Here is a 24905-nt window from a genome sequence, read left to right as displayed (position 1 = left end):
ACGACTCAGCTGAGAACAGCAGACGCTCCGCTCTGCCCGTGTCTTAAACCACAGGACTCGCTGCAGCGTTGCCACTCAATTCCCGGTGCAGACGCCACATTCAATACGCCTGCTCAGGCGCCGCGGGATGAATGATTTAACGGGGGGGGAGCTTGAAATGGAAGAATATTTAGAATGAGCGGGGAAAGCCACTCCCTGCCTCTGCGGCGCAACACGTTTTGGGAGCGGATGCTGCAGCGCCGTCGGCGGATGAGAAGGGAGCCAGGAGATGCAGCAGTTTTCTTGATTCACTGAAAACTTAATGGGACCAAAAACGGGTGCAGAAATCATTATGTCATTACTAACAATTTAGAGGAGGTGGAGGAAATGTCAATGGGTCGCGAGGGAATTCTCCGACTGGATAATATGAATAAATGAAGGCAAAGCTGTTAGATGGGGGCATTAAGCCAACACTCATTATTCAGAGTGCAGCTTGAGTTTTTAATATTCAAACAGGATGTGGATCGAGAATATGAGACCGGAATACACAATGCAGAAGGAGATCAGATGAATTACTTCAGCAGAAAGTGACTGAAAAAAATAGAAATGGGGGAAAAAATTGGGACCCCATCAATTAGTCACATAGTGTTCTTAAAACAGTTTCATCAATAAAAATAAACTCCCAGAGCAAAAATCACACGTCTGAGCCCCCTGTGTCTGCCTGAAATGATTCCTTCCTGCTTCGTGTTCAGCAGCAGACAGTAGAAGACGAGAGCAACTGTGGCTGTTACTATGCTGCCTTGCAAAAATAATATCAGGTTTTCAAAGAGAGAGAGAGAAAAAAAAGACAAGTGTGTATTTATAACCCAGTTTTTCTCCAGGAGAGGTGGGTAGACTGTAAGATTATCAACGAACAAAGGAACAAATTTAACATCATATTCATATGTTCAACATGTCCCTGTACCTCTGACCACATTTAGCAACAGACGAGTCGGTCAGCAGCATCTCTCACCCCAACACCAGCGTAATCCCTCCCCACTGTCCCAGTGTAGAAGTTGAGCAACATTGTGTTCAGTGGTCAGTACCCAGCAGGACAGATGGCTGATTTTCATACCTCAACAAGTTGGAAGAAAATTGATCAGATTTTCAGAAGCCAAAATGGCCAAAGAGTGAAGAGACCGATATCAGCCAAAGAGTGGCTGATATAGTGTTGTAGCCTGAAGTCACTGCAGGGGAAGACTTTCTCTGTTCCAACTTTCACTCCGAAGAGTGTTGCTGTCCGAGTGACCTGGAAGCATGAAGTTACGGCGCATGCCTTCATCGGAAAAACATCAAGTTTTTCATTTCCAGATCGTGAGGCACTCAAGCTGAAAACTGACTGACTTCAGTCATCTGATAATTTGTCAGTGCATCTTTTTATGTTGTTTTTCTCTTGCATTTCAACTCAGAAATAGAAAGAAAATGAAATATTTTCCCATTTCTGTCTTGCGGTGTTCATTGAAGGTGCCAGGACACATTAAAAAAAATGCTTTTATCTGCTGAGTTTTCAGAAGGAGCCCAGACTGTGCTTCATGTCAGTGTTGAAGAAAGAGTGTAGAAGACGTCATGTCCTGTCTTATGTCTTGACTGAAAATGCTAACTGGTACAGTTAAATCCGTAGACATTAGTTATCATTGTAACCAGCAAAAAAGAAAAAGAAAAAAATCTCCTCCCCCGCCTAAATGAAGAAAACTAAAGTTACTTTACGTAAGAATGTGTTTCAAATATGCTTTGGTTAATTATTGGTTCCCTGATATGGAATCTATAATTGACACAATTGTGAATATTTGTCATCAGATCAGATTCTCCCTCATGTTATGGGCACCTTGATAACACTTCCATTGTCACTCATTAAAAACGTCTATTCACATATAAGAGGAAAATATTCATGTCTGTTCATGTAAGCATGACCGGATGGTTGCCATGTGTTTCCTATATGCTGAATAGATGATGCTCTTTGACTGACCCAAACATGCAGTAGTATAAAACCTCCCGATTTGGGGTTCAATTCATTCCTGGAACATTGGTTCATTTGAAGAACTGAAAGAAATGCCAATTTGGAGTCCAAGTCAATCCAACCCCAACTCTGGCCCGCATGCCGAGCGCTGTGGTTCAACGTGTGCAGCATGGGCTTCTTCCCTCCCACCTGTGAATACAGCTGGAATTCACGAGTCTGCAAAAACATCCCAGTTTCTTCATGCTTTAGTTCCTGCAGCTTGCTGCTCCAAGTCCCCTTCTGTCTCAAACACTGTCTTCTGTCCTTCTCCTCTGCTTGCCTACGCTGGTGTCCACCAGGTCGTAATATTTTATAAGGTATGTATGGATGAGTGATGTCAAAGCAAGCTGCCATCATCAGCGTCGTGTGAAAACGCATTTGTCCCTGCAGTTTTTTTTTTTTGTCACACCTAAATGCTTCAGGTCATCAGTGTCGGACAAGGAGAACTTGAGTGAACACAGAACAGTTTTCGACTCGTCATGAATTAAATGTGATTATCAACGCTCTTGGGAAGCACCGAGTTCATTTTCACCAGCCACACTCGGCCAGATTTGCTGCTAAACCAGAACAGTCAAGGAGTTTCTTAGGGTGTTTTTCTCCCCACCTGGTAGTCCAGTACATTCGGCTCAATTAGGAACCAAAGTTGCAACATTTGTTACATTTTCAGCTGTCATGTTTTATATTGTGTAAAACTAATCAAACCAGGTAGCGCCATCACAGGGCAGAACCAGAAAGCCCTGTGCTGTAGTCTCCGGTCCGCTTGGCATTCACATTTGCATTCAAACTGCGCCAGGGTTCAGTTCAGCCCTTGCCTGAGCACGATGTCTGCGGCAATGTGCAGCAGATGTCCCGGTCGGGCAGCAAGGAGTCAGAGGTGTGTTTCGTCAGACCATCAGTTCCCAGAACCACACATTTTTTTCTTGTAGCAATGAAGGATGAAGAGGTGGATAGAGAGAGAGGCTAGAACAGTTTTAAATATAAAAATATTCAAATCTGGCCGTATTAAAATGCAACAGATTGTGATGATGAACTTTTTCCATTTGCATAAACATATTCTTACTATATTTTTGTAAAAAGAAAAACCTAACCTTTCTTCAATAATTTAATTCAGAAAAAGGATTAACTAAATAAAAGCAATATATTCAACAAACGTTACTGTTTCCAGCCTATGTTTAACCACAGCAGATGTCACGGTCAGACAGCAGGGAATTAGGGTTGTGCCTAGCAACAAGCACAACCGTTGCCTAGCAGTGGATATTTTTTGCGAATCCATTTTGCCACAAGGTTCAAAGATTATTATTTTTTGACTTTATTTATGACTTAGGCTGAGCTGAGGCCAGGAATTCATCTGGAGGCCAGTCCGTCCTGTGCTGCAGTCGCTCACTTCCTGTTTTTCTGATTGACAAAGTTCTCGACCTGTGAGCTTGGTGGGTCGGGATGCTTCAATGGACGCGGCCTTAGAAATTGGACAGACCCATTGTCAGGGTTTTGATGGAAGTTCCTGTTGCTGGAACCAGTCACCATCTCTACATGGTAATGACTCCACCTCAGAGTCGTGCTGGTTCAGATGGATTTTATTCCTCAATAATTAAAAATAACCTTTTGTATTTATTCAAGTTATCCTTCTCTGAAAATAGCATTTATTTGATGATTTTAAAAAAAAACACATATAAGCGTGACATAAAAAGCAAAAACTATCCTCAAAGGGACAAATGCTCTTTTTCACGTCATTATCTCTAATGTTTGTGATGTCCTGCTCCACTGGAGGAGGAGCTGCACAGTGTGCACGCATCCTCCCTGAAGGCTGGACCGACACTTCTGCAGCCGAGCAACTCAAACTGGTGTCGATTGCTGACTAATCGGAAACACTCGCTCATTAGCATTCATTAATCAACTCTGCAGTCACACTGCAAAAGTCCCTTGAGCTGACGGCAAAATTCCACTTGGTGCTCTGCCGTTTTGCTCCAGCAGCCAAGATGACAAAAAAAATAAATGAAATGGTTCAAAGGTGATTATTTGTGACTTAACATTAATAAAAGCATAATTACCCCAGTAGTCTGAACAGGTATAAATAATAACTTCATTTTAGACTCAAATATCTTAAACATTCATTGATCTGGCTTTTCCTCAATACTGAGTTTTGAAAGTTGCATAAAAAGTTGTTTATTCTCAGAGCATAAGCGCATCAGTCATTTGAACTGTCAGTAGTTATTAAGTAGTAGCTTATTAACTACAGGTATAGAGTAATTAAGTTAGTACTTACACTATTTCACACAACTTTTGAAACTGCAATTATTTTATTTAGACTCTAACTGTTTTAATAAATCATAAATAGAGTATGACAGATTGCTTTAGTCTTCGGATGCCTCATCAAATGACTCGTTAAAAGACTAATCATTTGTCTTTCCTCTTCACAGCGTAGCAAAGCACAGAAAGCAGCCTGTTTACTATCCTCTGTGTTTACTTTGAAATATCTCCAAACTGTGGATATTTTCACTCTTTCCTGCAATCTAACTTCTTCGTTCTTCTATTATTATTTTTTTTTTGACCACTTGTTATAAAGGGTGGTTTAGCCTTTTAGCTGCAGCACAGAGCAGGAGGAAAGTCCAGCAGAAAGTGTATCGGTGTGTATCTTGCAAAAGATAAAAGCAAGTATTCATGCTGGTATCTGTATTAAGTACTGATGTAATACTTGATGTTGGTACCGGTATTGGACTGATACGATACCGGCATCGGTATCAGGACACCGCAAGCTTTCTGCTTTACGAAAAAGACGCAAAGCCTTTGCTTATTAGTTTGTGTACGCTACTGCTTCCCACAATGCAATGCAAACCTCGAAATTCTCGTCTGTCAATGGAAATGGTGCTGTGACGGTCCAGGCCACATTCATCTTGGCTTCGCAGTGTTTATTTAAATGGTTTTAGGGGGTGGGGATTTTGTCCAGGCCAACATATCACACTAAGCTTGCTAACAATAAAAGGCAACTAACTTTGCTGTTATATGTTCATAGGCGGGTAGAACTGGTGACACTTACTTGGGTAACTTTTGTAGTTTTGTGGCTTTACTGAACCATACCTTTTACTTCTTTATTATGAATGATTACTACTTTTACTTGATTGAGGAAGAGTAGCAATCCAAGTCTGTTTCTTTTGCATTTAAAGAAATTGACTTCAGAGACTGGAAAGTTAGATTCTTAGATTTCTGCAGTGCAAGTGCTAATGCTTATGCTAATCTGATCATAATTAGCATAAACAGAGACATGTTTTCTATATGTCTATATTATTTGACAGATGACATAAACATTTATGCATTTCTATTTAAAGGGAAAGCCTGTTTACTGTGTGCGCCCCTCTGTCCTCGTGTCCTGAGATTAGTTTTTTACATTTTGTTGTCGTTTTTTTTAGTGGAGCTTCAAACTGGAACTGGATCATGCCCCACAGGCTGAGGTTTTAAATAAACTGCTCTGATGCACAAATCTGTGCTTTCTGGGCTAAACATAGGCTAACCTAGAAAACATATCAGGAATCCAGAAAACATGAGATTCCTGCTCTGGGATTAGATCCCAGCTCCTTTGGCTTTTGTCCATATAGATTTCTGCATCACTTTGCCGTCCTGGATAAAGGGGATATTTCCTATCTGCATAAATACAAAAATCAGCATGTTTGATCTCGTCTCATCTTTTCCTTTCTAATGAAAAGGGGGAAACTTCTGCAGCTTAAAAACTGTCCTTTGTCAGCTATTCAGAAATGTTGTTTCATGGGTGTAACTATTGAGGCAGCAGTTTGCTGCGATGTGCTTGTGTCAAAATGCCCTAAATACAAAAGACACTACGGTAAATATAAAAGGAGAAACAAAACTGAATGGAAGGAAGTGTTTTCTCTTGGAGGGAGAGTCCTCCGGTCAGACCGGTGCGCCTCGTGTGGCCAGACTGTGCAGGACATGTGGAATCCTGCCAGCACTGCAGTGTTTGTCTCACTTTATCCACTTTATCTTCCCCTCATATACAGTTTGTCATGTAAAACATATAAAGACAAAAAAACTTTAGAACATTTTGTTTTCTTGTTTTTTTTTTCTTTTTTTGTATTATATAAAATTGACTTTGATGAGCATACATTGTGTTATAATGTTATTCCCTCATCAAAAACATACCTGCAATGTTGCTTTGATATTTTTTTCTTTCATGTTGATGTTTTAGTCTCCACGGCAACCATTCATTTGTGCAAAACACCTGGCTGCACCAAGGCGTGGCTCCTCCTCGGATCTGCAGGTTAACAAGCTTCCGAGTTCCTCCACGCAGCTCCTTCAGACTAGCCAACAGCAATTAGCAACCGATTGGTGGAACTGCTGAGCTCCTTACAGGAGCTGCTTCTCAGAGCAATGCTGGTAAAAAACATTGGTAAAGGGTTAATAGAGGACTTCCTTTCAGAAAGAGCAGGAGGTTTTAAAGAGACAGAGGCCCTATTTCAACACACTAATTCAAATTTCTTTTAAGTCAGATGTTGCATTTCTGCAACTACTCCGGTACAGGTTCTGGAACGGTCTTTTGTGAACAGTCTCAGCTGTTCTGGAATGATTTTAGATTTTGCTCCAGGTTTTTTTCTTTGTAGACCTGAGACTCTGGCCTGCACAGATTCATCCTTTCACCACGCAGCAAAGAATATTTCACTGTAGTTTCACAAATAAAGGTTAGTAGGATAAATGACTGACTCTTTCCTACTTTTTTACGAATGTTCTACAAAGCACTGCCGAAAGCGCTGTTGCCATGGCGTCTGCTGAGACGTTTGTTCAGGTCTGGGACAAATCCTGGCAGAGCAGAGCCAGACGTCCCGTCCCTGGCTCCGCTTCCTTGTTGCTGTATTGTTACTATGGTTACTAGGTTGCAGTGCTGCATTTCTATCTCCATGTAAATCTTTGTGACAGACAAACATTTTTGTTTTTTTATTTGTGTGAAAATGAGGAAATGTCAGCATGTTTATCAGATAGTAGAACAGGGAGATCAGGGTTTCATCTCCACGCTGATGTTTGATGGATCGGTAACACAGTCAGAGTCGAATTAGGAGGGAAAACCCTGAAGCATCTCAGAAACGTTACGAAGGAAAGTGAGAACATCAGCGAAGACAAAGCTGAAACGGAAAACGGCCTTCAGGCGTTTTACATGCATTAACCATTTCATGAGCGTGAAATATTAATGCAGTTCTGTTTATCTAGTGATTACGCTCCTTAGAAAACCATCACTTTTCACGTCTCAGCTGCATTTTTTTTCCATTTCCGTTGGCTCAGCTGAAAGGTTGGCAGTGTTAATTCCTTCCTCCCTTCGAGATGCAGCGTCTGATGCAGTGAATCATTTTCTCTCGGGCACCATCGTGTTTCTGAAGATGCAACTCGGCCTGTTCATTGTTCAGTCTCAAGCTCGGCTGTGAGTGAAGGCAGCCTGAGTTCTGTTTGGAGACAGAACGCCGTTTCTGTATTTACTCATCAGCACCGATTTTATCCAATAGGATTCAATCATAACACCATTTAGAAAAAACAACAGAGTCAAAACTATGCATTGTTTTGCCCCCTTTTATTTGCAGTTAGCAGGACTTGCATAGCTGGCAATGCTGCAGTCTCTGTTTCTTCCCTTCCTTACAAACTTCTTCAGCTTTTATTCATCTATTTGTTTATTTTGTTCGACTTAAATGTTTCAAATCATCAAATAAAATTGATCTTCAAACTAAAATAACCAGAGTTTGTCAAAAAGAGGGGGGAAACACTATTCAGATGTAGTTTAGCTTATGGTTAGCCGCATTAGCTTAATTTTGAGATTTTGAAATGTTTCATCACAGGCAGGTTAAATAAAACACATTTGTTGTTTATCTGCTGAAAGTCTCACTCCTTTCTGCTTGAATGAAGCAGATATGTTTCAAAAATGTTCTTTTGGCTCAGTTCAGCATATTTTAAACATGCACATCATTTTAGTTAAGAAAAAATAATTTATTTAGAGATCACATAAAAAAGACATTCCTTATTTGCTTTTTGATTTTTTTTAACTAAGCCCCTCCACTCTGAACGATGTTGTTGTCAAAGCGACCTGGTTGAGCTGCTGCATCCAATCACGTTAAAATAAATCCAACAGATACAGTTTGCTGTTGTTCCAAATACACTGCAAAGTATTCCTTTCCCTCTTTTCCGTCCCTGGACATGACCAATGTTTCACCATCATGAAACATTAATGCAGTTCTACTTTCTCTTTTCGTTTCTCAGACCATGCAAGCTGCCCGATGCCCGACAGATGAGCTGTCGCTGACTAACTGTGCCGTCGTGAGCGAGAAGGATCTGCAGTCCGGACAGTGAGTAGCAACCACTGAGCTGTTTGTCAGTGCAAATGCAGAGCAAGGAACATCTATACATATCCATCTTGTTTTTCTTTCTGAAATCAAATTCTATCGAACTGATGTGATGAGCAACAAAAACAAAACAAGAATAACAACAACAAAAACAAAACTCCAACAATATCAATGTTTTTTGTTTTTTTTTCTCAGCTTTCTTACCAGAAAACAAGATAAGGCATGACTTTACTAAATGTGTTTTGGAGCTATAAAATAGAATATATGAAACTGGATTTTTGACATTTTTCAAATCTGGTTAAGTATGGGAAAGGAACTGGATATTAAGGGTTAGGATTAGGTTTCAGAAAGATCAGCAGTTTTTAAAGGGACAGAGGCCCAATTTCAAGGTACTATGTTAAGTCTAATTTCATTTGTCATATTTTATATATATATATATATCAGCTTCATAACAACTGAAGGTAACATACTTGATTGTGTTATAAAATGGCCCTAAGTGTCATATTACTCCTTTCTGAGTAATATGACAGTTACTCAAAAAGGAGTAACTGTCATATATGTAAATATATGACAGTATGCCCCAGAGGCATATTTCTAGTTTTGGAACAACAGTATTGAACTAGATTGTGTTTAGAAACTAGACAACATTCAAAGTCCAAAACAATTTCTATTGTATATATTGCTAGTAACATGTTTGGATGTTTGGATGGTCAAACAACAACACTATCATTGAACAGAACAAGGCCAGCAGCTGGGGATGGGCATTTATCGTATCGATAATCATTTATCGTTTATCAAGATCACTTTTCTTTTTCAGTATTTTGTCATAATAAATTCCAATTAATGATGTTTAAATCCCCCCAAAACCTTTACACTTATTGCTGCCGGCTTATTGTCGGGATTATTTTTACAAATTTCTCTGCTGTTGGTTCGAAATCAGTATCAAGAAGTATAAATAAACTAAAATACATGTTTAAATACAGTTAATTTGTCTTTGTTGTTTTTCCATGCGGGTTGTATCCTAAAGAAGTGTATTAAAATACTCATGGCTTTTCAAGAGCATCATTGTGCTTGCGGCGTTATTATAGCTCTGCCATTGAGTCAAAGCAATGCAATTATTTCAAAAAGGAGTAATGAACAGTTCTTATTGTCACTTTATCATCGGGACAGTATTGCAAAATATCGTGATAAAACTTGGAGTCCATATCGTCCACTTCTACCAGCAACTCGCATGTCCTGATTGCGACGCCATTGGACCAATTCAGTGTTCTGAGTGGAACTAATCAGTTATAAAAAGCTCAATCGAGGTTTCCTGCCACTCTCTGCAGACATGTGACAGTGAAAACGACACCAAACCACAAGTACGTGTTTACAGTAAAGACCCATCACACCGTAGCAGCTGGAAGCATCGCCTTCAGTCTGCCACAGGTACGCAAAGCTTCCACTGAAACACTGAAACTCAGCTGCAGAACCCATTCTTAGGCGCTCGTCCTTTTCTGTTGCAGAGGAAATGGGCCGGTCTCTCCATCGGCCAGGAAGTGGAAGGTAAACATACATTTCTTTTGACTCCCCCATCATGATAATGGTTTTATGTTGACATACAGAGGGTCACGTTGTGAAAAATAACAGCTTTTGTTCGCCCGTTCAGTGTCCAACTACAACTTTGACAAGTCCAGGCAGTGCATTGGCGCCATGACGATCGAAATCGACTTCCTGCAAAAGAAGAGCACCGACTCCTCTCCCTACGACTCGGACAAGATGGCCGCCGAGTTCATCCAGCAGTTCAACAACCAGGCCTTCTCCGTCACCCAGCAGGTTGATTCTCCACAGCCTTTGTTTTATTTGTTTTTTTCTTCTCCCTCTTCATGTTGAATCATGTTGTTATTAATATTTGGTGTCCACACTTTCCAGTTAGTGTTCAGTTTCTGTGACAAGCTGTTCGGACTGATGGTGAAGGACATCGAGGCGATGGACGCCAGCATCCTGAAAGGAGAACCAGCTTCTGGGAAGAAGCCGCAGAAGGTACGTGACCTCTGGAGCGAGTTCAGACCTTTAAGTTGAGGGTGAGAAAAAAATGTGGGACTTTTGGACCAACCCAGTAAGGTTACTTAAAAAAATACTTTATCACATAGTTACTAACTCTAAATTTAAATCTGAATATTTATAGAGAATTTGTTTGATATAGTACTAAGATTACTTGCTTGTAACTTACTAACTTTATTTGTAACATCAGACTTAACATTGTTCACTATAAACAACCACAGAGGCCACTATCAAATACAGAAGTCCTCCATTGTCAATATCTTTAAACTCATTTAAAGGTACAGTACTGTGTAAAATAAACTATTTTGAGCTTTACATCATGTTATAATGTTATTCGCTCTTCAAAAACATTTCACAACATACTGGAGTGTTGCTTTGATGTTCTTTTTTATTCAAATTCTTTCATCTCCCATGGCAACCATTTAGCTGTGCAAAATGCCTGGGTAGCGCTACCCCCGCCCTCAAGGCGCAGCTCTTCCTCCTCAGCTCCTTCAGACTAGCCAGTAGCAATTAGCAAACACCTGGTGGAACTACTTCTCAGTGCAACTCTGGTAAAAAAAAAAAAAAAAAAAAAACGAAAAACAAAACCAAACAAACAAACACTGTTAAAGGGTTAGGATTAGGTTTCAGAAAGATCAGCAGTTTTTAAAGGGACAGAGGCCCAATTTCAAGGTACTATGTTAAGTCCAATGCTTCATAACAACTGAAGGTAACATACTTGATTGTGTTATAAAATGGCCCTAGAAAATACAATAAAGTCTCCTTTAATGAATTAATGTTGCAATATCCTTATGTTTTTGCCTCAGAAATTGTCCAAATAAATGCATTTTTAAGTCAAAAGCTTCTGATGAGGCTACATTATATAGTAAACTACAGCTGATTAGCAGGACATCATACCAACGGCATAAGGTCACAGGCCCTTTGATTATATAACTCAAAACATTAGAATATTTTGAATATTAAAAATCAATCATTTGAATTTCTCTCTTAGACCGCAACCCAACTTCCTTCATTATTATTAACATTATTTTTATAGTCACAGTTCTGATTACAGACGCTCTCAGTGAGAGTGACAAAGATATAGTTTTTGTCCCTTATTTTAGAAAATGAAACTGATCCATTCTGTAAAATGCTATAGATTAAATAGGGACATTTTTAAGTGCTTATTTCTTCAAATGTTGAAGAGCAATGCTTACAGATAATAAATAACCAAAATTCAGTTCCTTAAAAATATCATTTTGGTGAAAATTAAAACATGGAGAGTTGAGTGGAAGGAAAAAGTGCTTGATTCCTGCACATGGCTTCAATTGTCTCACGTATTTCATTCTGTGCAACAAATCTATCCAATATATGAGCTGCACTTTTTTAAATGAGTGTCTTTGTTTTATATACTTTCTAATGATATTCACATTTTTTAACTGCACCTGTATTTAAATTTGTCAAACAGAAAATAAAGCAGAAAATGAGTCGTAATGATGCATTTCTGTGTCATGAATCCTTCTGTATTTCTCTCATCCAAAGCATTTTGAGCATTGATTTAAAAAAATAACAAAATCCTGTTTGGTTAGTCTGTGTCTTATGTCTGACTACGTTTTCTGAAATATGACAAAAAGTGACTCGGACCTTATATATGAGTTCTAATTAGAGTTTCATGCCTTTTAAACTCTTATACAGGGATCATTTTTCCTATTTTTATTTGACTTTTTTCTTATTTAAAGTTTTATTTTTTAGTTTTAAAAGCACTATCTGCTTCACAAATTTAATTGAAATACAGCTTCAGCTAAAACAAATGTGAATATCTTAAACATCATTTGTGTTTATATTAGGCAGGATTTAATTTCAACACGGTAATAGTAACCGCTGAACATATCGAGACATTTTGAACGAAGAACGTGAGTAACTCTGGCTTCTCCTCCAGATCGACGTCGGTCTGATGGTGGGCAACAGCCAGGTCATCTTCGAGAAGGCAGAGAACTCTTCGCTCACACTAGTCGGTGTGTTGTTCTTCTTCTTTCCATATATGTGCTCTCACTGTGTTTGAGTACCAACTGATTGGTAAATGCAAAGCCGAAAAGCTTTGCATTTACAACCTGTGACTGAGTCCGTTTTCTCCACAAGATGGCAGCAAGAACAAACAAAAATCGACCAGAGCTGCCTGCAAAGAAAGATGCTTAAAAAAATGAGCAGGCTTGCTACGTTTCACTTTAAAAATGAATTTAATTTACAAAAAATTTAATAAATAACTGTATTTAAAAGTATTGATACATTTATATTGTTTAGGCTTTAGAATATGTCATGAGGTCTGTATGTTTAAACAGGTAAAGCAAAGACCAAGGAGGCACGGCAGACAATCATCAACCCCGACTGGAACTTTGAGAAAATGGGAATTGGAGGTCTGGACAAGGAATTCTCTGACATTTTCCGCAGAGCCTTCGCTTCCAGGGTTTTCCCTCCTGACATTGTGGAGCAGATGGGTAAGATGTGGCTTTTCTCTGTCATTTTTAACATCTGAAATAAAGAAATGATCTAAGAAAATGTTGGACATTGGAATGCTGAAAAAATAATCATACATTTAGCAAAAATAGATGATGTCTTCCTTCGTCTCTTCCTTCCATCCACACTACCTGACTCTTCCTTCATTTATCATGTTTTTTTGGGGGGGTCTTTTGGTCACACCCCTTTCTTTTTTTATAATTCGTTTCTAGTCTTTTCTTTTTGCTTACTGTGCATTTTCTTGCTCCAGGCTGCAAGCACGTGAAGGGAATCCTGCTGTTTGGCCCACCAGGGTGTGGAAAAACCCTGATGGCCCGGCAGATTGGCAAGATGCTCAACGCCCGTGAGCCGAAGGTTGTTAACGGCCCGGAGATCCTCAACAAGTACGTGGGAGAGTCTGAGGCCAACATCCGCAAGCTGTTTGCTGAGGCAGAGGAGGAGCAGAAGAGGGTGAGAGACCTTTCTGTCCTGTGTAGTTCATCGAGAACTCGGAGGACAACCCTCTCTGCCGGCCGAAATGTCTGTTTGGCCGGCAGAGAGGGTTGTCATGAATGCCTTGTTGTGCCTGTGATGATGCTGGGAGGCGGAATGCAACACAAACAAATTCTGGTCATGAAACATCATGTCTGCTGTGACTTGAAGCAAGAAATTCCAAGATGGCGAATCTGGTGGACAGCATGTTGAATGAAGATAGTGAAGGTCGGGTTGAAGAGAAACATTTACATTGCTTTGGACGTCTGAGACCATGGCCTTGAGTCAGAAAGGGTAGAGTGCCTTTGACTTTGCTGAAAGATTTCCTGCCCCAACAGGGTTAGTATCTTGGGTTCTCCTTCATGAATGACGGGAGAATGAAGCAGGAGATTGATAGTTGGATTGGTGCTATGTCCGCAGAGATGTAGGCATTGTACCTGTCTGTCCTGGTGAAAAGAAATCTGAGGTAAAAGGCAAAACTCTTGATTTGCCAGTCCTTCATCCAAAAGCTCGTGACTAAAAGAACGAGGTCACGGACACAAGCAGGTGAAAGGAGTTTTCTCCGCAGGGTGTCTCCCTCAGAGATGGGGTGAGAAATTTGGTCACCTGGGAGGGACTCGAAGTAGAATCGCTGCTTCTCCATGTCAAGAGGAGCCACTTAAGGTGACTTGTGCATCTGATTAGGATGGTTCCTGGATGCCTCCCTGGTGTCTCACAGAGAGGAAACTTGGAGGAAGACCAAGGAGATGCTGGAGGGATGACATTTCTGGGCTGGACTGGGAATGCCTTCAGATTCTGACAGAGGAACCAGATGGATGGATGGAACATAGTGGATGGTGTTTCTCCTCTAGAGAGCTGTAAAAGTTTGGTGTCTGTTCAAAGCTGATCTTCTTTGAAAGAACCTTTCTACTTTTTGTCGATGAAGAGTTAAACTCCAGACTAATTTGCTCTGGTCATTTTTTTCTTCCAAGCCTTCTCATAGCTGGAGTCTGTCTGGTTTCCAAGAAAATTTCTTCCTGGTTCCTGCTGCCAGTCAAAAGGAAACAGAGAGCTGGTTGGAGAGTTACAGGCAGAGTTTGGTCAGTGAGAGCTTTTTACTGAGAATGGTATCTTGGAGTCTTCACCATGGGACCACCTGAAACGAGCCTTTGTCCAACATAGTCAAGTGAGAGACAGATGCCAGGCTGCCTAGAGACCAAGACGTTGTGTCTTTTCTCTCATGAAACAAAGCAATTTCTCAATAGTGCTTTATAGGGTACAAATGCAAAAACATTTAAGAATGAAACTTAAAGAAACAATTGTTTTCAGCTTGGCGCCAACAGCGGCCTGCACATCATCATCTTCGATGAGCTGGATGCTATCTGCAAGCAGAGAGGCACGGGCGCCAGCAGCACGGGCGTGCACGACACGGTGGTCAACCAGCTGCTGTCAAAAATCGATGGCGTGGAGCAACTTAACAACATCCTGGTTATTGGTAAGGACTATGAAGTCAGACAGAAGCCATGTTGTTGAGTTCTTACTATTGACAACGCTTTTGCCTCTGCTCCCACATTCGTTTCCTGGTCTCCCAATAAATTCTTATTTTCTCCTGTGATTTGCTGACCATTGACTTTCTGTGTGTGAAGGAATGACCAACAGGCCCGACCTCATTGATGATGCTCTGATGAGGCCTGGAAGGTTTGAGGTGAAGATGGAAATCGGTGAGTTGATGTCTTTGCTTGACCGCCATTTTGATCTCTTGTTTTAGTTTATGAAGTGATCTTTCCAGTGCACACACCCTGTACAACATGAGAGGAGTGTTTTGTGGGTTTTCTGTTGGGAGGCATGTGCAAGATGAACACATATGGGCCAGAGACTCCCATCAACATGGGTGTAGTGTAAGAAGACCCAAAACTTGGCTACAATAATCTTTTAAACTTGGGTTCCCATTGTTACCCTGTAGGTAATTGACTCGAAGGGTATCTTTTCTGCACCTACTGCATTTTGGTTTGATCAATGGGATTTTTGCAATAATTTTTCAGTGGTACCATTAGAAAGACGATCAATCCAGGTTCAGTGTTGGTCATATGATTTCTCTCATTGCCACTGCACTCGTCCTCCAGGTCTGCCTGATGAGAAGGGTCGCGTCCAGATCCTGAACATCCACACTAATAAGATGCGGAGCTTTAACCTGCTGGCTGGAGATGTTGACATCAAAGAGCTGGCCGCAGAGACGAAGAACTACAGCGGCGCCGAGCTGGAGGGGCTCGTCCGGGCCGCACAGTCCACCGCCATGAACCGACATATTAAGGTCATCTGACTCTCTTTAACACTCAGCGCCTGAGTTTCAGGTGGATTCAGTTTCAACGTCAACCGTTACGGTTGAGGACAAAGTCAATCACAGACAGGAAGCAAATTTTTCATGCTGGCACCTTTAAGCTAACTTTGTGTTGGGGGAGGAATTCTCATAAAACAGCATAGAATATGTTTTCACTGAAGCTACAAATGTTTGCGCACACTGTCCAGTCAGCAGGCAGGTTGGAGTGACAGCAGGACTCAAACAAAATCAACAGGCTGCTACTACAGCCTGGTGAATGTGAGAGCCTGAAATCCTAACACTCAAAGTTTTTCTATTTGCTGTAAGTCAGTAGGAAATTGAAGAGATCCTCAGAGAAATGAAGGGATCTAACATCCTGACATGAGATCTCAACTCACCCTTAGCAGTAGGAGTACATGATTAGTAAATCTGAAATGACAAAGTAGTTTATAAGGCTATCTTTCCATCAATGTGTCGTTGGTTTGTTGCTGTTTTCCAGGCTACATCTACAGTTGAGGTGGACATGGAACGGGCGGAGAAGCTCCAAGTCACGAGGTCTGACTTCATGGGATCCCTCAACAACGACATCAAGCCCGTATGTGGCACTGCTGGTTCCTGTTGCGTAAAATCGCTGTGGTCCATCGACGTGGAGAATGGGGAACACAGAGTTTCTCACTACCCCGAATGCTTTGTCTATAGGCTTTTGGCACAAACCAGGAGGATTACTCCAGCTTCATCATGAATGGGATCATCAAATGGGGCGACCCCGTTACCCACGTCTTGGATGACGGAGAGCTGCTTGTCCAGCAGACCAAGAATAGTGACCGCACTCCTCTGGTGGCCGTACTCCTGGAGGGTAGACAAACTGTTCAAACCAAAGCCTTTCAAAAGCAACAAGATTCGGATAGTAAAGTGTACCACTTGTGGTTATGCTCACAGGTCCACCCCACAGTGGGAAGACGGCCCTGGCAGCGAAGATTGCAGAGGACTCCCAGTTCCCCTTCATTAAGATCTGCTCTCCAGACAAGATGATTGGAAACTCCGAGATCTCCAAATGCCAGGCTATCAAAAAGGCAAGTCCTGCAGACGGTGTCCGACTTCCTAGAGAAACAATCACGTGTTTATATTCACCTTCCTCCTTCTCTGCCTGTCCCAGGTCTTTGATGACGCATACAAGTCCCAGCTCAGCTGTGTGGTGGTGGACGACATCGAGCGCCTGCTGGACTACGTGCCTATTGGTCCTCGTTTCTCCAACCTTGTGCTCCAGGCTCTGCTGGTGCTGCTTAAAAAACCTCCACCCAAGGTGAGAGATCTCCTGAAGCCTGCAGACACAACTGCTGAAAGAACAACATACTCAGTAATTAAAACAAAACTGTACAAAAAGTATAGACAGTTTGTAGTAATAGACAACTTTGTCTATTCAGAAATATTCAAGCGATGTTTCTGGCTTCACCTGTTTTCCTGTTGGTTTCCATTAATTGATCGGTTAATTCGAAAAATACCAACAACATTGATATTAACTCTCTGTTATATGAAACGGAGACGGACGAGATTTTCACATGTTGGTGTCAGAAGTTTTTTTATTTATTTTTTTGCTACATGTGATCAAATGTACACTAAAGAAAAGCTGTTATTTCATTTTAGGCAATAAAAATGCATACAATGCATTTATTTTCTTTAAAAAGGAAATCAATTCATTACTTCTATTTTTAAATGCATTTCTAATATTGTATCAAACAAGCAGAAGCAAATAATTTTTTACAAATCTGTAGAATAGGCCATTTTTAAAATATGACTAATCTATTAATCTTCAGAATAATCTATAACAAAATCTCTAAGATGAAGTTGTTTATTGCAGCCATAAAAAATTATTTTTTTAATTATTATATATTTTCAAAATAATGTTTGTTTTGTGACTGTGTATTCATTTTCTAAGTGTAAAAAATGAAAAGTTGCCCTGTGCAGGGATTGGTTGAGCATGAATCTGACAGAGAAAAACATACCTTTTGTTGTGCTTTTCGTTTCCCTAAATTTTACTATCTTAACGTTTCCATCAAGAACAATTTTGCATAAAAATATGGGCAGGCGTCGTTCAGCCTGGAACGTGAATCGAGGGTTTTATCCTGAAACGGCGTCATGTGTTGGTTGTGCAGGGCCGGAAGCTGCTCATCATCGGCACCACCAGCAGGAAGGACGTCCTGCAGGAGATGGAGATGCTGGACGCCTTCAGCACCACCATCCACGTCCCCAACATCTCCACTGGGGAGCAGCTGGTGGACGCCTTGGAGGTACAGCACAGAAAGAAAGATCCTGAAGGGGCTAAACGTTCTCAGCTATGAGTACATGTCGCTCTCCCTGTGGGTGGAGGGTTGGAGCGTGACGCTGAACATCTCCGTAAATCTCCTCTCGGCTCTCGCAGCTGCTCGGGAGCTTCACGGATAAAGAGCGAGCCAGCATCGGCCAGCAGCTCCGAGGGAAGCGGGTCTGGATCGGCATCAAGAAGCTGCTGGTGCTCATAGAGATGTCGCTGCAGGTACGAGACCTCAGGTCGCAGGCAGAAAACCGATCCAACAGCTTTTGAAGTCAGGGAGAGCAATGTTTCTACAAGTGCTCAAAAAATTTGATTTCTTTTTCAATTTCAAAAACAGATTTTTAAATATTGAATATTAGATGAAGTCTAGATATGTCCAACCAATTATTTAACGATGAATTATTTCATCGTTAAATAATTGACTTTTGAATAATGTTCTGGTAATAATGTTTCTAATCTAAGATTCTAATCATAGCCATACTTTGTAATGTATTTTGATGTCAATCTGGTTCTTGTAGCACACATTTCTTAGGTTTTATGCTGTTTCTCAATCCTTTTCTCTCTCCTTTTGCCTACCTCTTAATCTGCAGATGGATCCAGATTACAGAGTGATCAAATTCATGACTCTGCTTAGAGATGAGGGAGCGTGAGTATAATCACTATTTTAAGACGGCCTAAGTCAGCTGACATCCTCCTTCCTTTAAAGCAGGGGTGTCCAAGATGCGGCACGGGGGCCGTTTGTGGCCCTCTTATGGATTTGGGGCGACCTCAATTCAAATGTTGAGCAAATCTGGCCTGAAATCACAGACAGTTGGTCCAGATGGACACTTTATCACCTGTTAAGGCATCTTTTTTTTTTTTACTAACTACTACTTCTTTGATCTTGGGTGTAAAAAGTAGATTTCTGTTTCTTACCAAAGTTTTGTGTTAATCAGATTTGTGGAGTAACAAAATCTGATTAACACAGATTTTTATTCAAAATCAAACCTTACAGCCCAAATAAGAAAACATGGAAACAATGTGCTTGTCTTTTACTAGACCTTTTTTTTAAATGTTTTGTTTCTGTAACGGTTTCTGACCCGTTTTCTAAAAAAAAAAAAAACAAATAGGTTGTTAATATTAATAAAATTATTATTTTTTTGTTTATTATTGAGTAGATAAAATGAAAAAAGGCACAAAAAGTTTTCAAAACAATGTACAACATTATATTTTTGTGGCCTCCTGTGCTTTCAAACTTTTGTCTAAAAGTTGGGACGCTCCTGCTTTGACGTGTCTCTTCTTTGAATTTCCTCAGTTTGCACTCAGTTGATTCCTGAATGAGTATTTATTGCTTCATAACAAATCCAGCAGTCGGGGATTTGGCCTGAACACTGACCAACCTCAGTGACTTTATTTTGCAATCACCAGGTTGAATGAAGGCGACCAAATCCGAATTTAAGCCGTCGGTCGCTCTTTCCTGGTAAGACCAACAGCTAGATCTAGAGCTAGTAGTTGAAGGAATAGTTGGAGTAGTGCTTAGACGTTTTACCTTTTACTAAAGGACTGTGTCGTACTTTGACTGTGCTTATTCTGAACTTGAAGAATAAGCAAAGCGAACCTTGCCTTCTTTTTCTAACTGCAGTTACTGTCCAAAGTAACTGAAGTGAGAAAACCAGCTGAGGTGAGAATCATTAGCACAGCATAATTTAAAGGCAACTTGAGTTTGCTACATTTTTTTCTCAACTGTAACTATGTATCTCGGTAATGAATCTATATTACAAAAAACAAAAACATCAACCAAAACAAAATTCCATTGTTTTTTGTGTTTTTAAATATATATGTTGATTTATACTTAACATAAGTAATATGTTAAATTATCCACATTGCTATGGATATTTTACCAAATCAACATTTTCTGTTTTTTGCACTGCGTCCTACGTAAGAGCTTTCAGAAGAGAGGTGTACTGGAGGGTTATTGACAGCGCTAAGACCCTCCTCCTGAGTCCTGACTCTGATTGGCTGTCTCTGACAGAGCAGTGCATTCGTGCAGTATGCTGCCCCTTTAAGAATGACATTGTAATACACACTGGATTTTGATGATTCACTTTTTCTTCTTTTGAGCTGTTTGTCTTTCCCGTCTCTTCCCAACATCTCATTTATGCACGTATTTTCACCGAAACATGCTGCAAGGTGTTGGTGGGCTTCTCTGAACTTGCAGAATAAGCAAAGCAAACCTTTCCTTCTTTTTCTAATGTCTTCCCTTCTGTAGTGATCGCAGCTTGTAAGAGCAGAGGGAGCAAGAGGAGCTGAGGAGACGTTCCCTTCCTGCAAAACCATAAACATGAACCAACGTGACAGGAGAAAACCGATCCCTGGTCCAACTCCTCTCCCCCTCTGCATGTCCAACCGAGAAAACGTCTCCGTGCCTCACGCTCACCGACGTCACTAACGGCACTTATATCAACATGTTGCAGCCAACTATTGGAAGTTGTAATGTGAAAATCTGTTCTCTGTAAAGGAACGTGCAATAGATGATCATGGAGAAAAAAAAAAGTGTTGTTTTGTGCATTGTGCGTAAAAAAAATAAAAATAAAAAAGCTACAAAAAAAGGAGGAGGTGGTGTTTTTAGCTCATCTCTCTGTTGTATTTGTTGCCTCCTTCTCGTCCCGCTGGCGTTAGTTATTGTGCGTTCTGACGAGTCGTTAAAAACGCAGCACTGAGGCCGTTTGGCTGCTGAGGTGTGTATACATGAGAGGCTTCTAGTGATTTAGCTGTGGCTGTACAAAGACGCTGTTTCATGTGTAAATGTAACCCTTTAAAGTCACAGTATGATATTGTTTTGTAAATAGTATATATATACATATATATATATAGAGGAAAAAACAGTATATGAACAGATGATGGATAATTCCTAGTATATCAGTATGATCTTCCTTGCTGTGGAGATGTTGATTTGATTTTAGTGTAGAAATAAAATCTCGTAACGGATCGTCGGCTGCTCTGTCTGTACACAGTGCTGTTCAGTTCATTGTGGGGAACCCCATGCTGCATGTGTATGGTGTGTGTATGAATGGTTGACTAGGGTTTATTCAAATGCAGTTGTGTGCGCGTGTATGAAATAATTGTGTACCCCCTGAAAAAAAGACAGCTGGCTATCATTTTGTATTTTTTGTTGCTTAAGCCGTGTGTTCAGTTCTCAAAAAAGAAAAATCCAAACTTACTGTTCTGTTCAGACCGTTGGCAGTGTGTGTGTGTAAGTAAATGTTAATGTGCAGATGTATTATTGCAATAAAAAGCACATATGCACAGCAAAACAGACCAATGGAGTGTTGAATGTCTGGCTTCTTTTGTTGATGAACAAGATGAAATGATAGACAGACAAATGTTCTCCTCCAAGCGCTCACAACAAGCTGCAAGCCCGACTGGAAAGCTCTCGAGTTTAACATGTATGAAACGTGGGAAAAGTGTCCAAAAATGAACACTTTGACCCAAAATGGCCAACTTCCTGTTGGGTTAAGGCATACCTCCAAGAGACCTTTTTTCTTGTTTCACAGAGGAATACTGATGTACCAAATTTCAGCTATGTACAATTTATCTGAGGGCCTACCTCACGTCAGGGGGAGCTGTAGAGCTGTTAGTCGTGTCCATTTTTAAATCCACTGAAATATTCAAATTTCATACAGAGGACAGTTTTGGGTACAGATTAATGAGTTTTCATAGCTCAAATGGGGCTAATGGCACAAACCTATGAGCTGATTTTAATTTACAGACCAACATAACCTGAGAAAATACAAATGCATTTTTAAACTGATTGTTTCATTAATTAGGCTTTCTAACTTGATCTCATTTGGAAAAATAATCTCCCCTCTTATTAAAGGGGTGGTATTATGCAAAATTTACTTTTTTGAGCTTTCCTCATTTAAAAATAAAATACCTAGAGTTTTGCTTTGATTCTTTCGTGCATGTTTGATAAATCTTTTAATCTCCCATGGCAACCATTCAGCTGTGTAAAACACCTGGGCGGAGCTAGCTCCGCCTTTGAGACGCCGCTCTTTCTTGAAGCTGCAGTTTCCAAGCTGCGGCGCTTCCGCCTCCCTTTAGCAGGCCTCCCTCATAACTCCTTCACTCAGCTCCTTCAGACTAGCCGGTAGCAACTAGCAAACGCCTGTCGCGACTGGGAATCTGCTGAGCTGATTATAGCACCTACTTCACAGTGAAGTGCCGGTAAAAACATTGTCAAACAGTTAATAGAGGAGCCATGTTGTGATGACTTCCTGAAAGCAGAGTTTCAGAAAGAGCAGGAGATTTTAAAGAGACAGAGGCCCAATTTCAAGACATTAAATTTCATATAATCCACTGTAACTCATTTCAAATTTTTTGCTCCTGTTGTCCCAGTAAGCATCAGGTGTGTATCTGATCCTCTCCAGGATCACGAGACCCTCTGAAGGAAATGTTTTCAGCAATTTAAACGACAAAACTCACAATTTATTGGAACAATGAAGAGAAAAAAAATGCCAGATGTCTCTGGAATGAAGCCAAAGAAGCAGAACAAAAGCCAGTTGTTCTAATCTAGTTCGAAAGAATTCAAAACAGCATCACTTCTAAATTGATGTTGATCAGTGGAAGAAAATCAGAACATCCAAATACATCAATACACATATTAAAGCAAAAATGATTGAACCCTGGAGAAGACGAGATTTTCTGGTGGAGAAATATTTCATGTAAGAATGAAAGAAAACATCAGAAGATCATTAATGGCTCCCGGAGCACAGAGACCGAGAAGAACTACATTTAAACCAGATAAATGAAGAACAGAACAGCAGAACCATGAAGCCTGATGAGAGTAGAGATGAAATCTAGTTGGGTTTAATGAACTCTGCAGAGGATCTGGACCCAAAATAATTCCACACCCTAACTCCAGCCAGTAGCGGCTGAGTGAATGTGGTCTGGACTCTGTGGAGGAGAGTCATGGTTTCAGAGATGCTGTAGAAGGACAGAAGGCCTGCTGTGTGATCCAGGTACACTCCGACTCTGGAGGAAACTGGACCTGAGATGGGGGTCCAGATGTTGTTGTGTCCAAATCTAGAATGAAGACAATCTAAAGCCCAAGATTTGTCATTACATCCAAATCCACTCTCTTTCCAGGTTCCTGCTCTGCTGGTATTCTTGTATGCGACTGATACAGAAACATAAACTCTCCACTCCACCTCCCAGTAACAACGTCCAGTCAGACTCTCTCTACTCAGAACTTGGGGTATATTAGTGAATCTGTCTGGATGATCAGAATAAGACTAATGGTCTTTAATCCATGTCACCTTCCTGTTCCTCTCTGATAGTTTAAGCCGTGTGTTTGCTGTGTTTGGATCCATTGTGATTTCAAGTGAATATTTCAAGAACTCAGCTCTGGTCTTTGGTTCTTGTGCTGACAGCAGCACATCCACCTCAGTGACCATCAGTGAGATGTTTGTCCATGAGTCTCTCAGGACGTCCTGCAGTTTGTCTCTGAGCTCTGACACAGCTGCTGTCACGTCCTCAAAGTGTCTCAGAGGACGGATGTTGATACTGGATGAGTGTGTGGACTCACTGGGTGCTGGCAGTGAGGGGTAGTTGAGGAGAAACTGGTTGTGATCCTGTGTGTGTGAGAGCTGCTCCAGCTCAGCGTCTTTCCTCTTCAGCTCAGTGATCTCCTGCTGCAGCTTCTCCTCAACATCTTTGACTCGACTCACTTCAGTTTCCTGCTGGGATCTGATCTGCTGCTTCACCTCAGAGCTTCTTTTCTGGAGGAGACGGATCAGCTCAGTGAAGATCTCCTCACTGTCCTCCACTGTTTTATCAGCAGAGTGATTGATGGCCTCCACCTCCTGTTGAAGCAGCTTCACATCTTTCTCTCTGTCCTGGATTCTCTGCTGGATGTTTCCTCGTCTCTCCTCCAGCTCTCTCTGCCTCTCAGTCCTTTCTGCTGCAGCTGACACTGTGTCATGACCTTTATGTTCATCCACTGAACAGAGATAACAGATAGACTTCTGATCAGTACGACAGAACATCTTCATCACCTCGTCGTGACGAGAGCAGATGTTCTCCTGCAGGTTCTTGTTCGGCTCCACCAGCTTGTGTTTTTTAAATGTAACTGAATCATAATGAGGTTGAAGGTGATTCTCGCAGTAAGAGGCCAGACAGACTAAACAGGACTTGATGGCTTTCAGTTTTCTTCCTGTGCAGAAGTCACAGGCCACATCTTCAGGTCCAGCATAGCAGTGGTCAGCAGCAGCAGCTTGCAGTCCAGTCTTCTTCATCTGCTCCACTAGAGCTGCTAGAATGGTGCTCTTCTTTAGCACAGGCCTCAGTGTGAATGTCTCCCTGCACTGAGGACAGCTGTGGATTCCCTTCTGATCCTCTTCATCCCACTGGGTTTTAATACACTTCATGCAGTAGCTGTGTCCACAGGGAATAGTCACCGGATCCTTCAGTAGATCCAGACAGATGGAACAGGAGAAAGTTTCTGGGTCCATTTCTGCTCTCGGTCACAGTGACTGTGTGAATTTAATTTCCTGAAAACAGAAACTGGGTTGAGCTTTGACCTGGGAGTCACATGTCAGAGCGGAGAGGCAGCAGCCAATCAGCTTTCACCTTCAGCAGATGTTGGGTCCACCCAGATTCAAGGCGTGTTTGAGCAGGAATAAGAGAGAAAGCTCAGAGAGAAAGAATGGAAGATGATTAACTGAATGAGTGGAAGAATAGAGTCTGGTTGTTCTGTTTTAATCTGTAATGGAGCAACAGCTGTAAGTAATAAAGAAAAAACAACAATGTAAACATAGTAAACATAATATTTGTGAAAGCAGAGAAAATGTAGAGTAGCAACCTCATTAAAAAATGAGGAAATAATAAAACAAGAACAAAGTAATGTCTTTAGTATTTATTTTTCAATAGTAGAGTGTGAGGAAAGTCAAATATGTTATATAGTGATAAGTAAAC

General features: G+C 40.9%; 2 protein-coding genes across 3 annotated transcripts in view; one reads left to right on the top strand and one right to left on the bottom strand.

Moving 5' to 3' along the window:
* The window catches only part of LOC129363361 (vesicle-fusing ATPase), a 29345-nt gene extending 8094 nt beyond the window's left edge, over positions 1-21251 (top strand). The window contains exons 2-21 of one of the 2 annotated variants that reach the window (XM_055035427.1): positions 8258-8343; positions 9669-9768; positions 9846-9885; positions 9989-10155; positions 10252-10362; positions 12302-12377; positions 12702-12857; positions 13127-13326; positions 14656-14821; positions 14973-15047; positions 15450-15637; positions 16143-16238; positions 16343-16499; positions 16583-16716; positions 16800-16946; positions 17797-17931; positions 18063-18176; positions 18545-18600; positions 19362-19413; positions 20203-21251. In XM_055035427.1, coding sequence (XP_054891402.1) covers positions 8258-8343; positions 9669-9768; positions 9846-9885; positions 9989-10155; positions 10252-10362; positions 12302-12377; positions 12702-12857; positions 13127-13326; positions 14656-14821; positions 14973-15047; positions 15450-15637; positions 16143-16238; positions 16343-16499; positions 16583-16716; positions 16800-16946; positions 17797-17931; positions 18063-18176; positions 18545-18600; positions 19362-19392 — 2235 coding nt within the window. In that variant the 3' untranslated portion in view covers positions 19393-19413; positions 20203-21251. The remainder of the gene's footprint in view (positions 1-8257; positions 8344-9668; positions 9769-9845; positions 9886-9988; positions 10156-10251; positions 10363-12301; positions 12378-12701; positions 12858-13126; positions 13327-14655; positions 14822-14972; positions 15048-15449; positions 15638-16142; positions 16239-16342; positions 16500-16582; positions 16717-16799; positions 16947-17796; positions 17932-18062; positions 18177-18544; positions 18601-19361; positions 19414-20202) is intronic. The other variant, XM_055035428.1, reaches the window with a different exon arrangement.
* A 1212-nt stretch (positions 21252-22463) lies between these two features.
* Positions 22464-24458, bottom strand: LOC129363362 (tripartite motif-containing protein 16-like). The gene has a single exon (XM_055035429.1). The coding sequence runs from the start codon at positions 24440-24442 to the stop codon at positions 23225-23227; it is 1218 nt and encodes a 405-aa protein (XP_054891404.1). The 5' UTR covers positions 24443-24458; the 3' UTR covers positions 22464-23224.
* Positions 24459-24905: the final 447 nt, after the last annotated feature.

The sequence above is a fragment of the Poeciliopsis prolifica genome, unplaced genomic scaffold, assembly GCF_027474105.1.
Source record: "Poeciliopsis prolifica strain line A6 unplaced genomic scaffold, Auburn_PproV2 SCAFFOLD010, whole genome shotgun sequence".
NCBI classification, from domain to species: Eukaryota; Metazoa; Chordata; class Actinopteri; order Cyprinodontiformes; family Poeciliidae; genus Poeciliopsis; species Poeciliopsis prolifica.
This window is presented reverse-complemented; position numbering and strand designations above follow the sequence as displayed.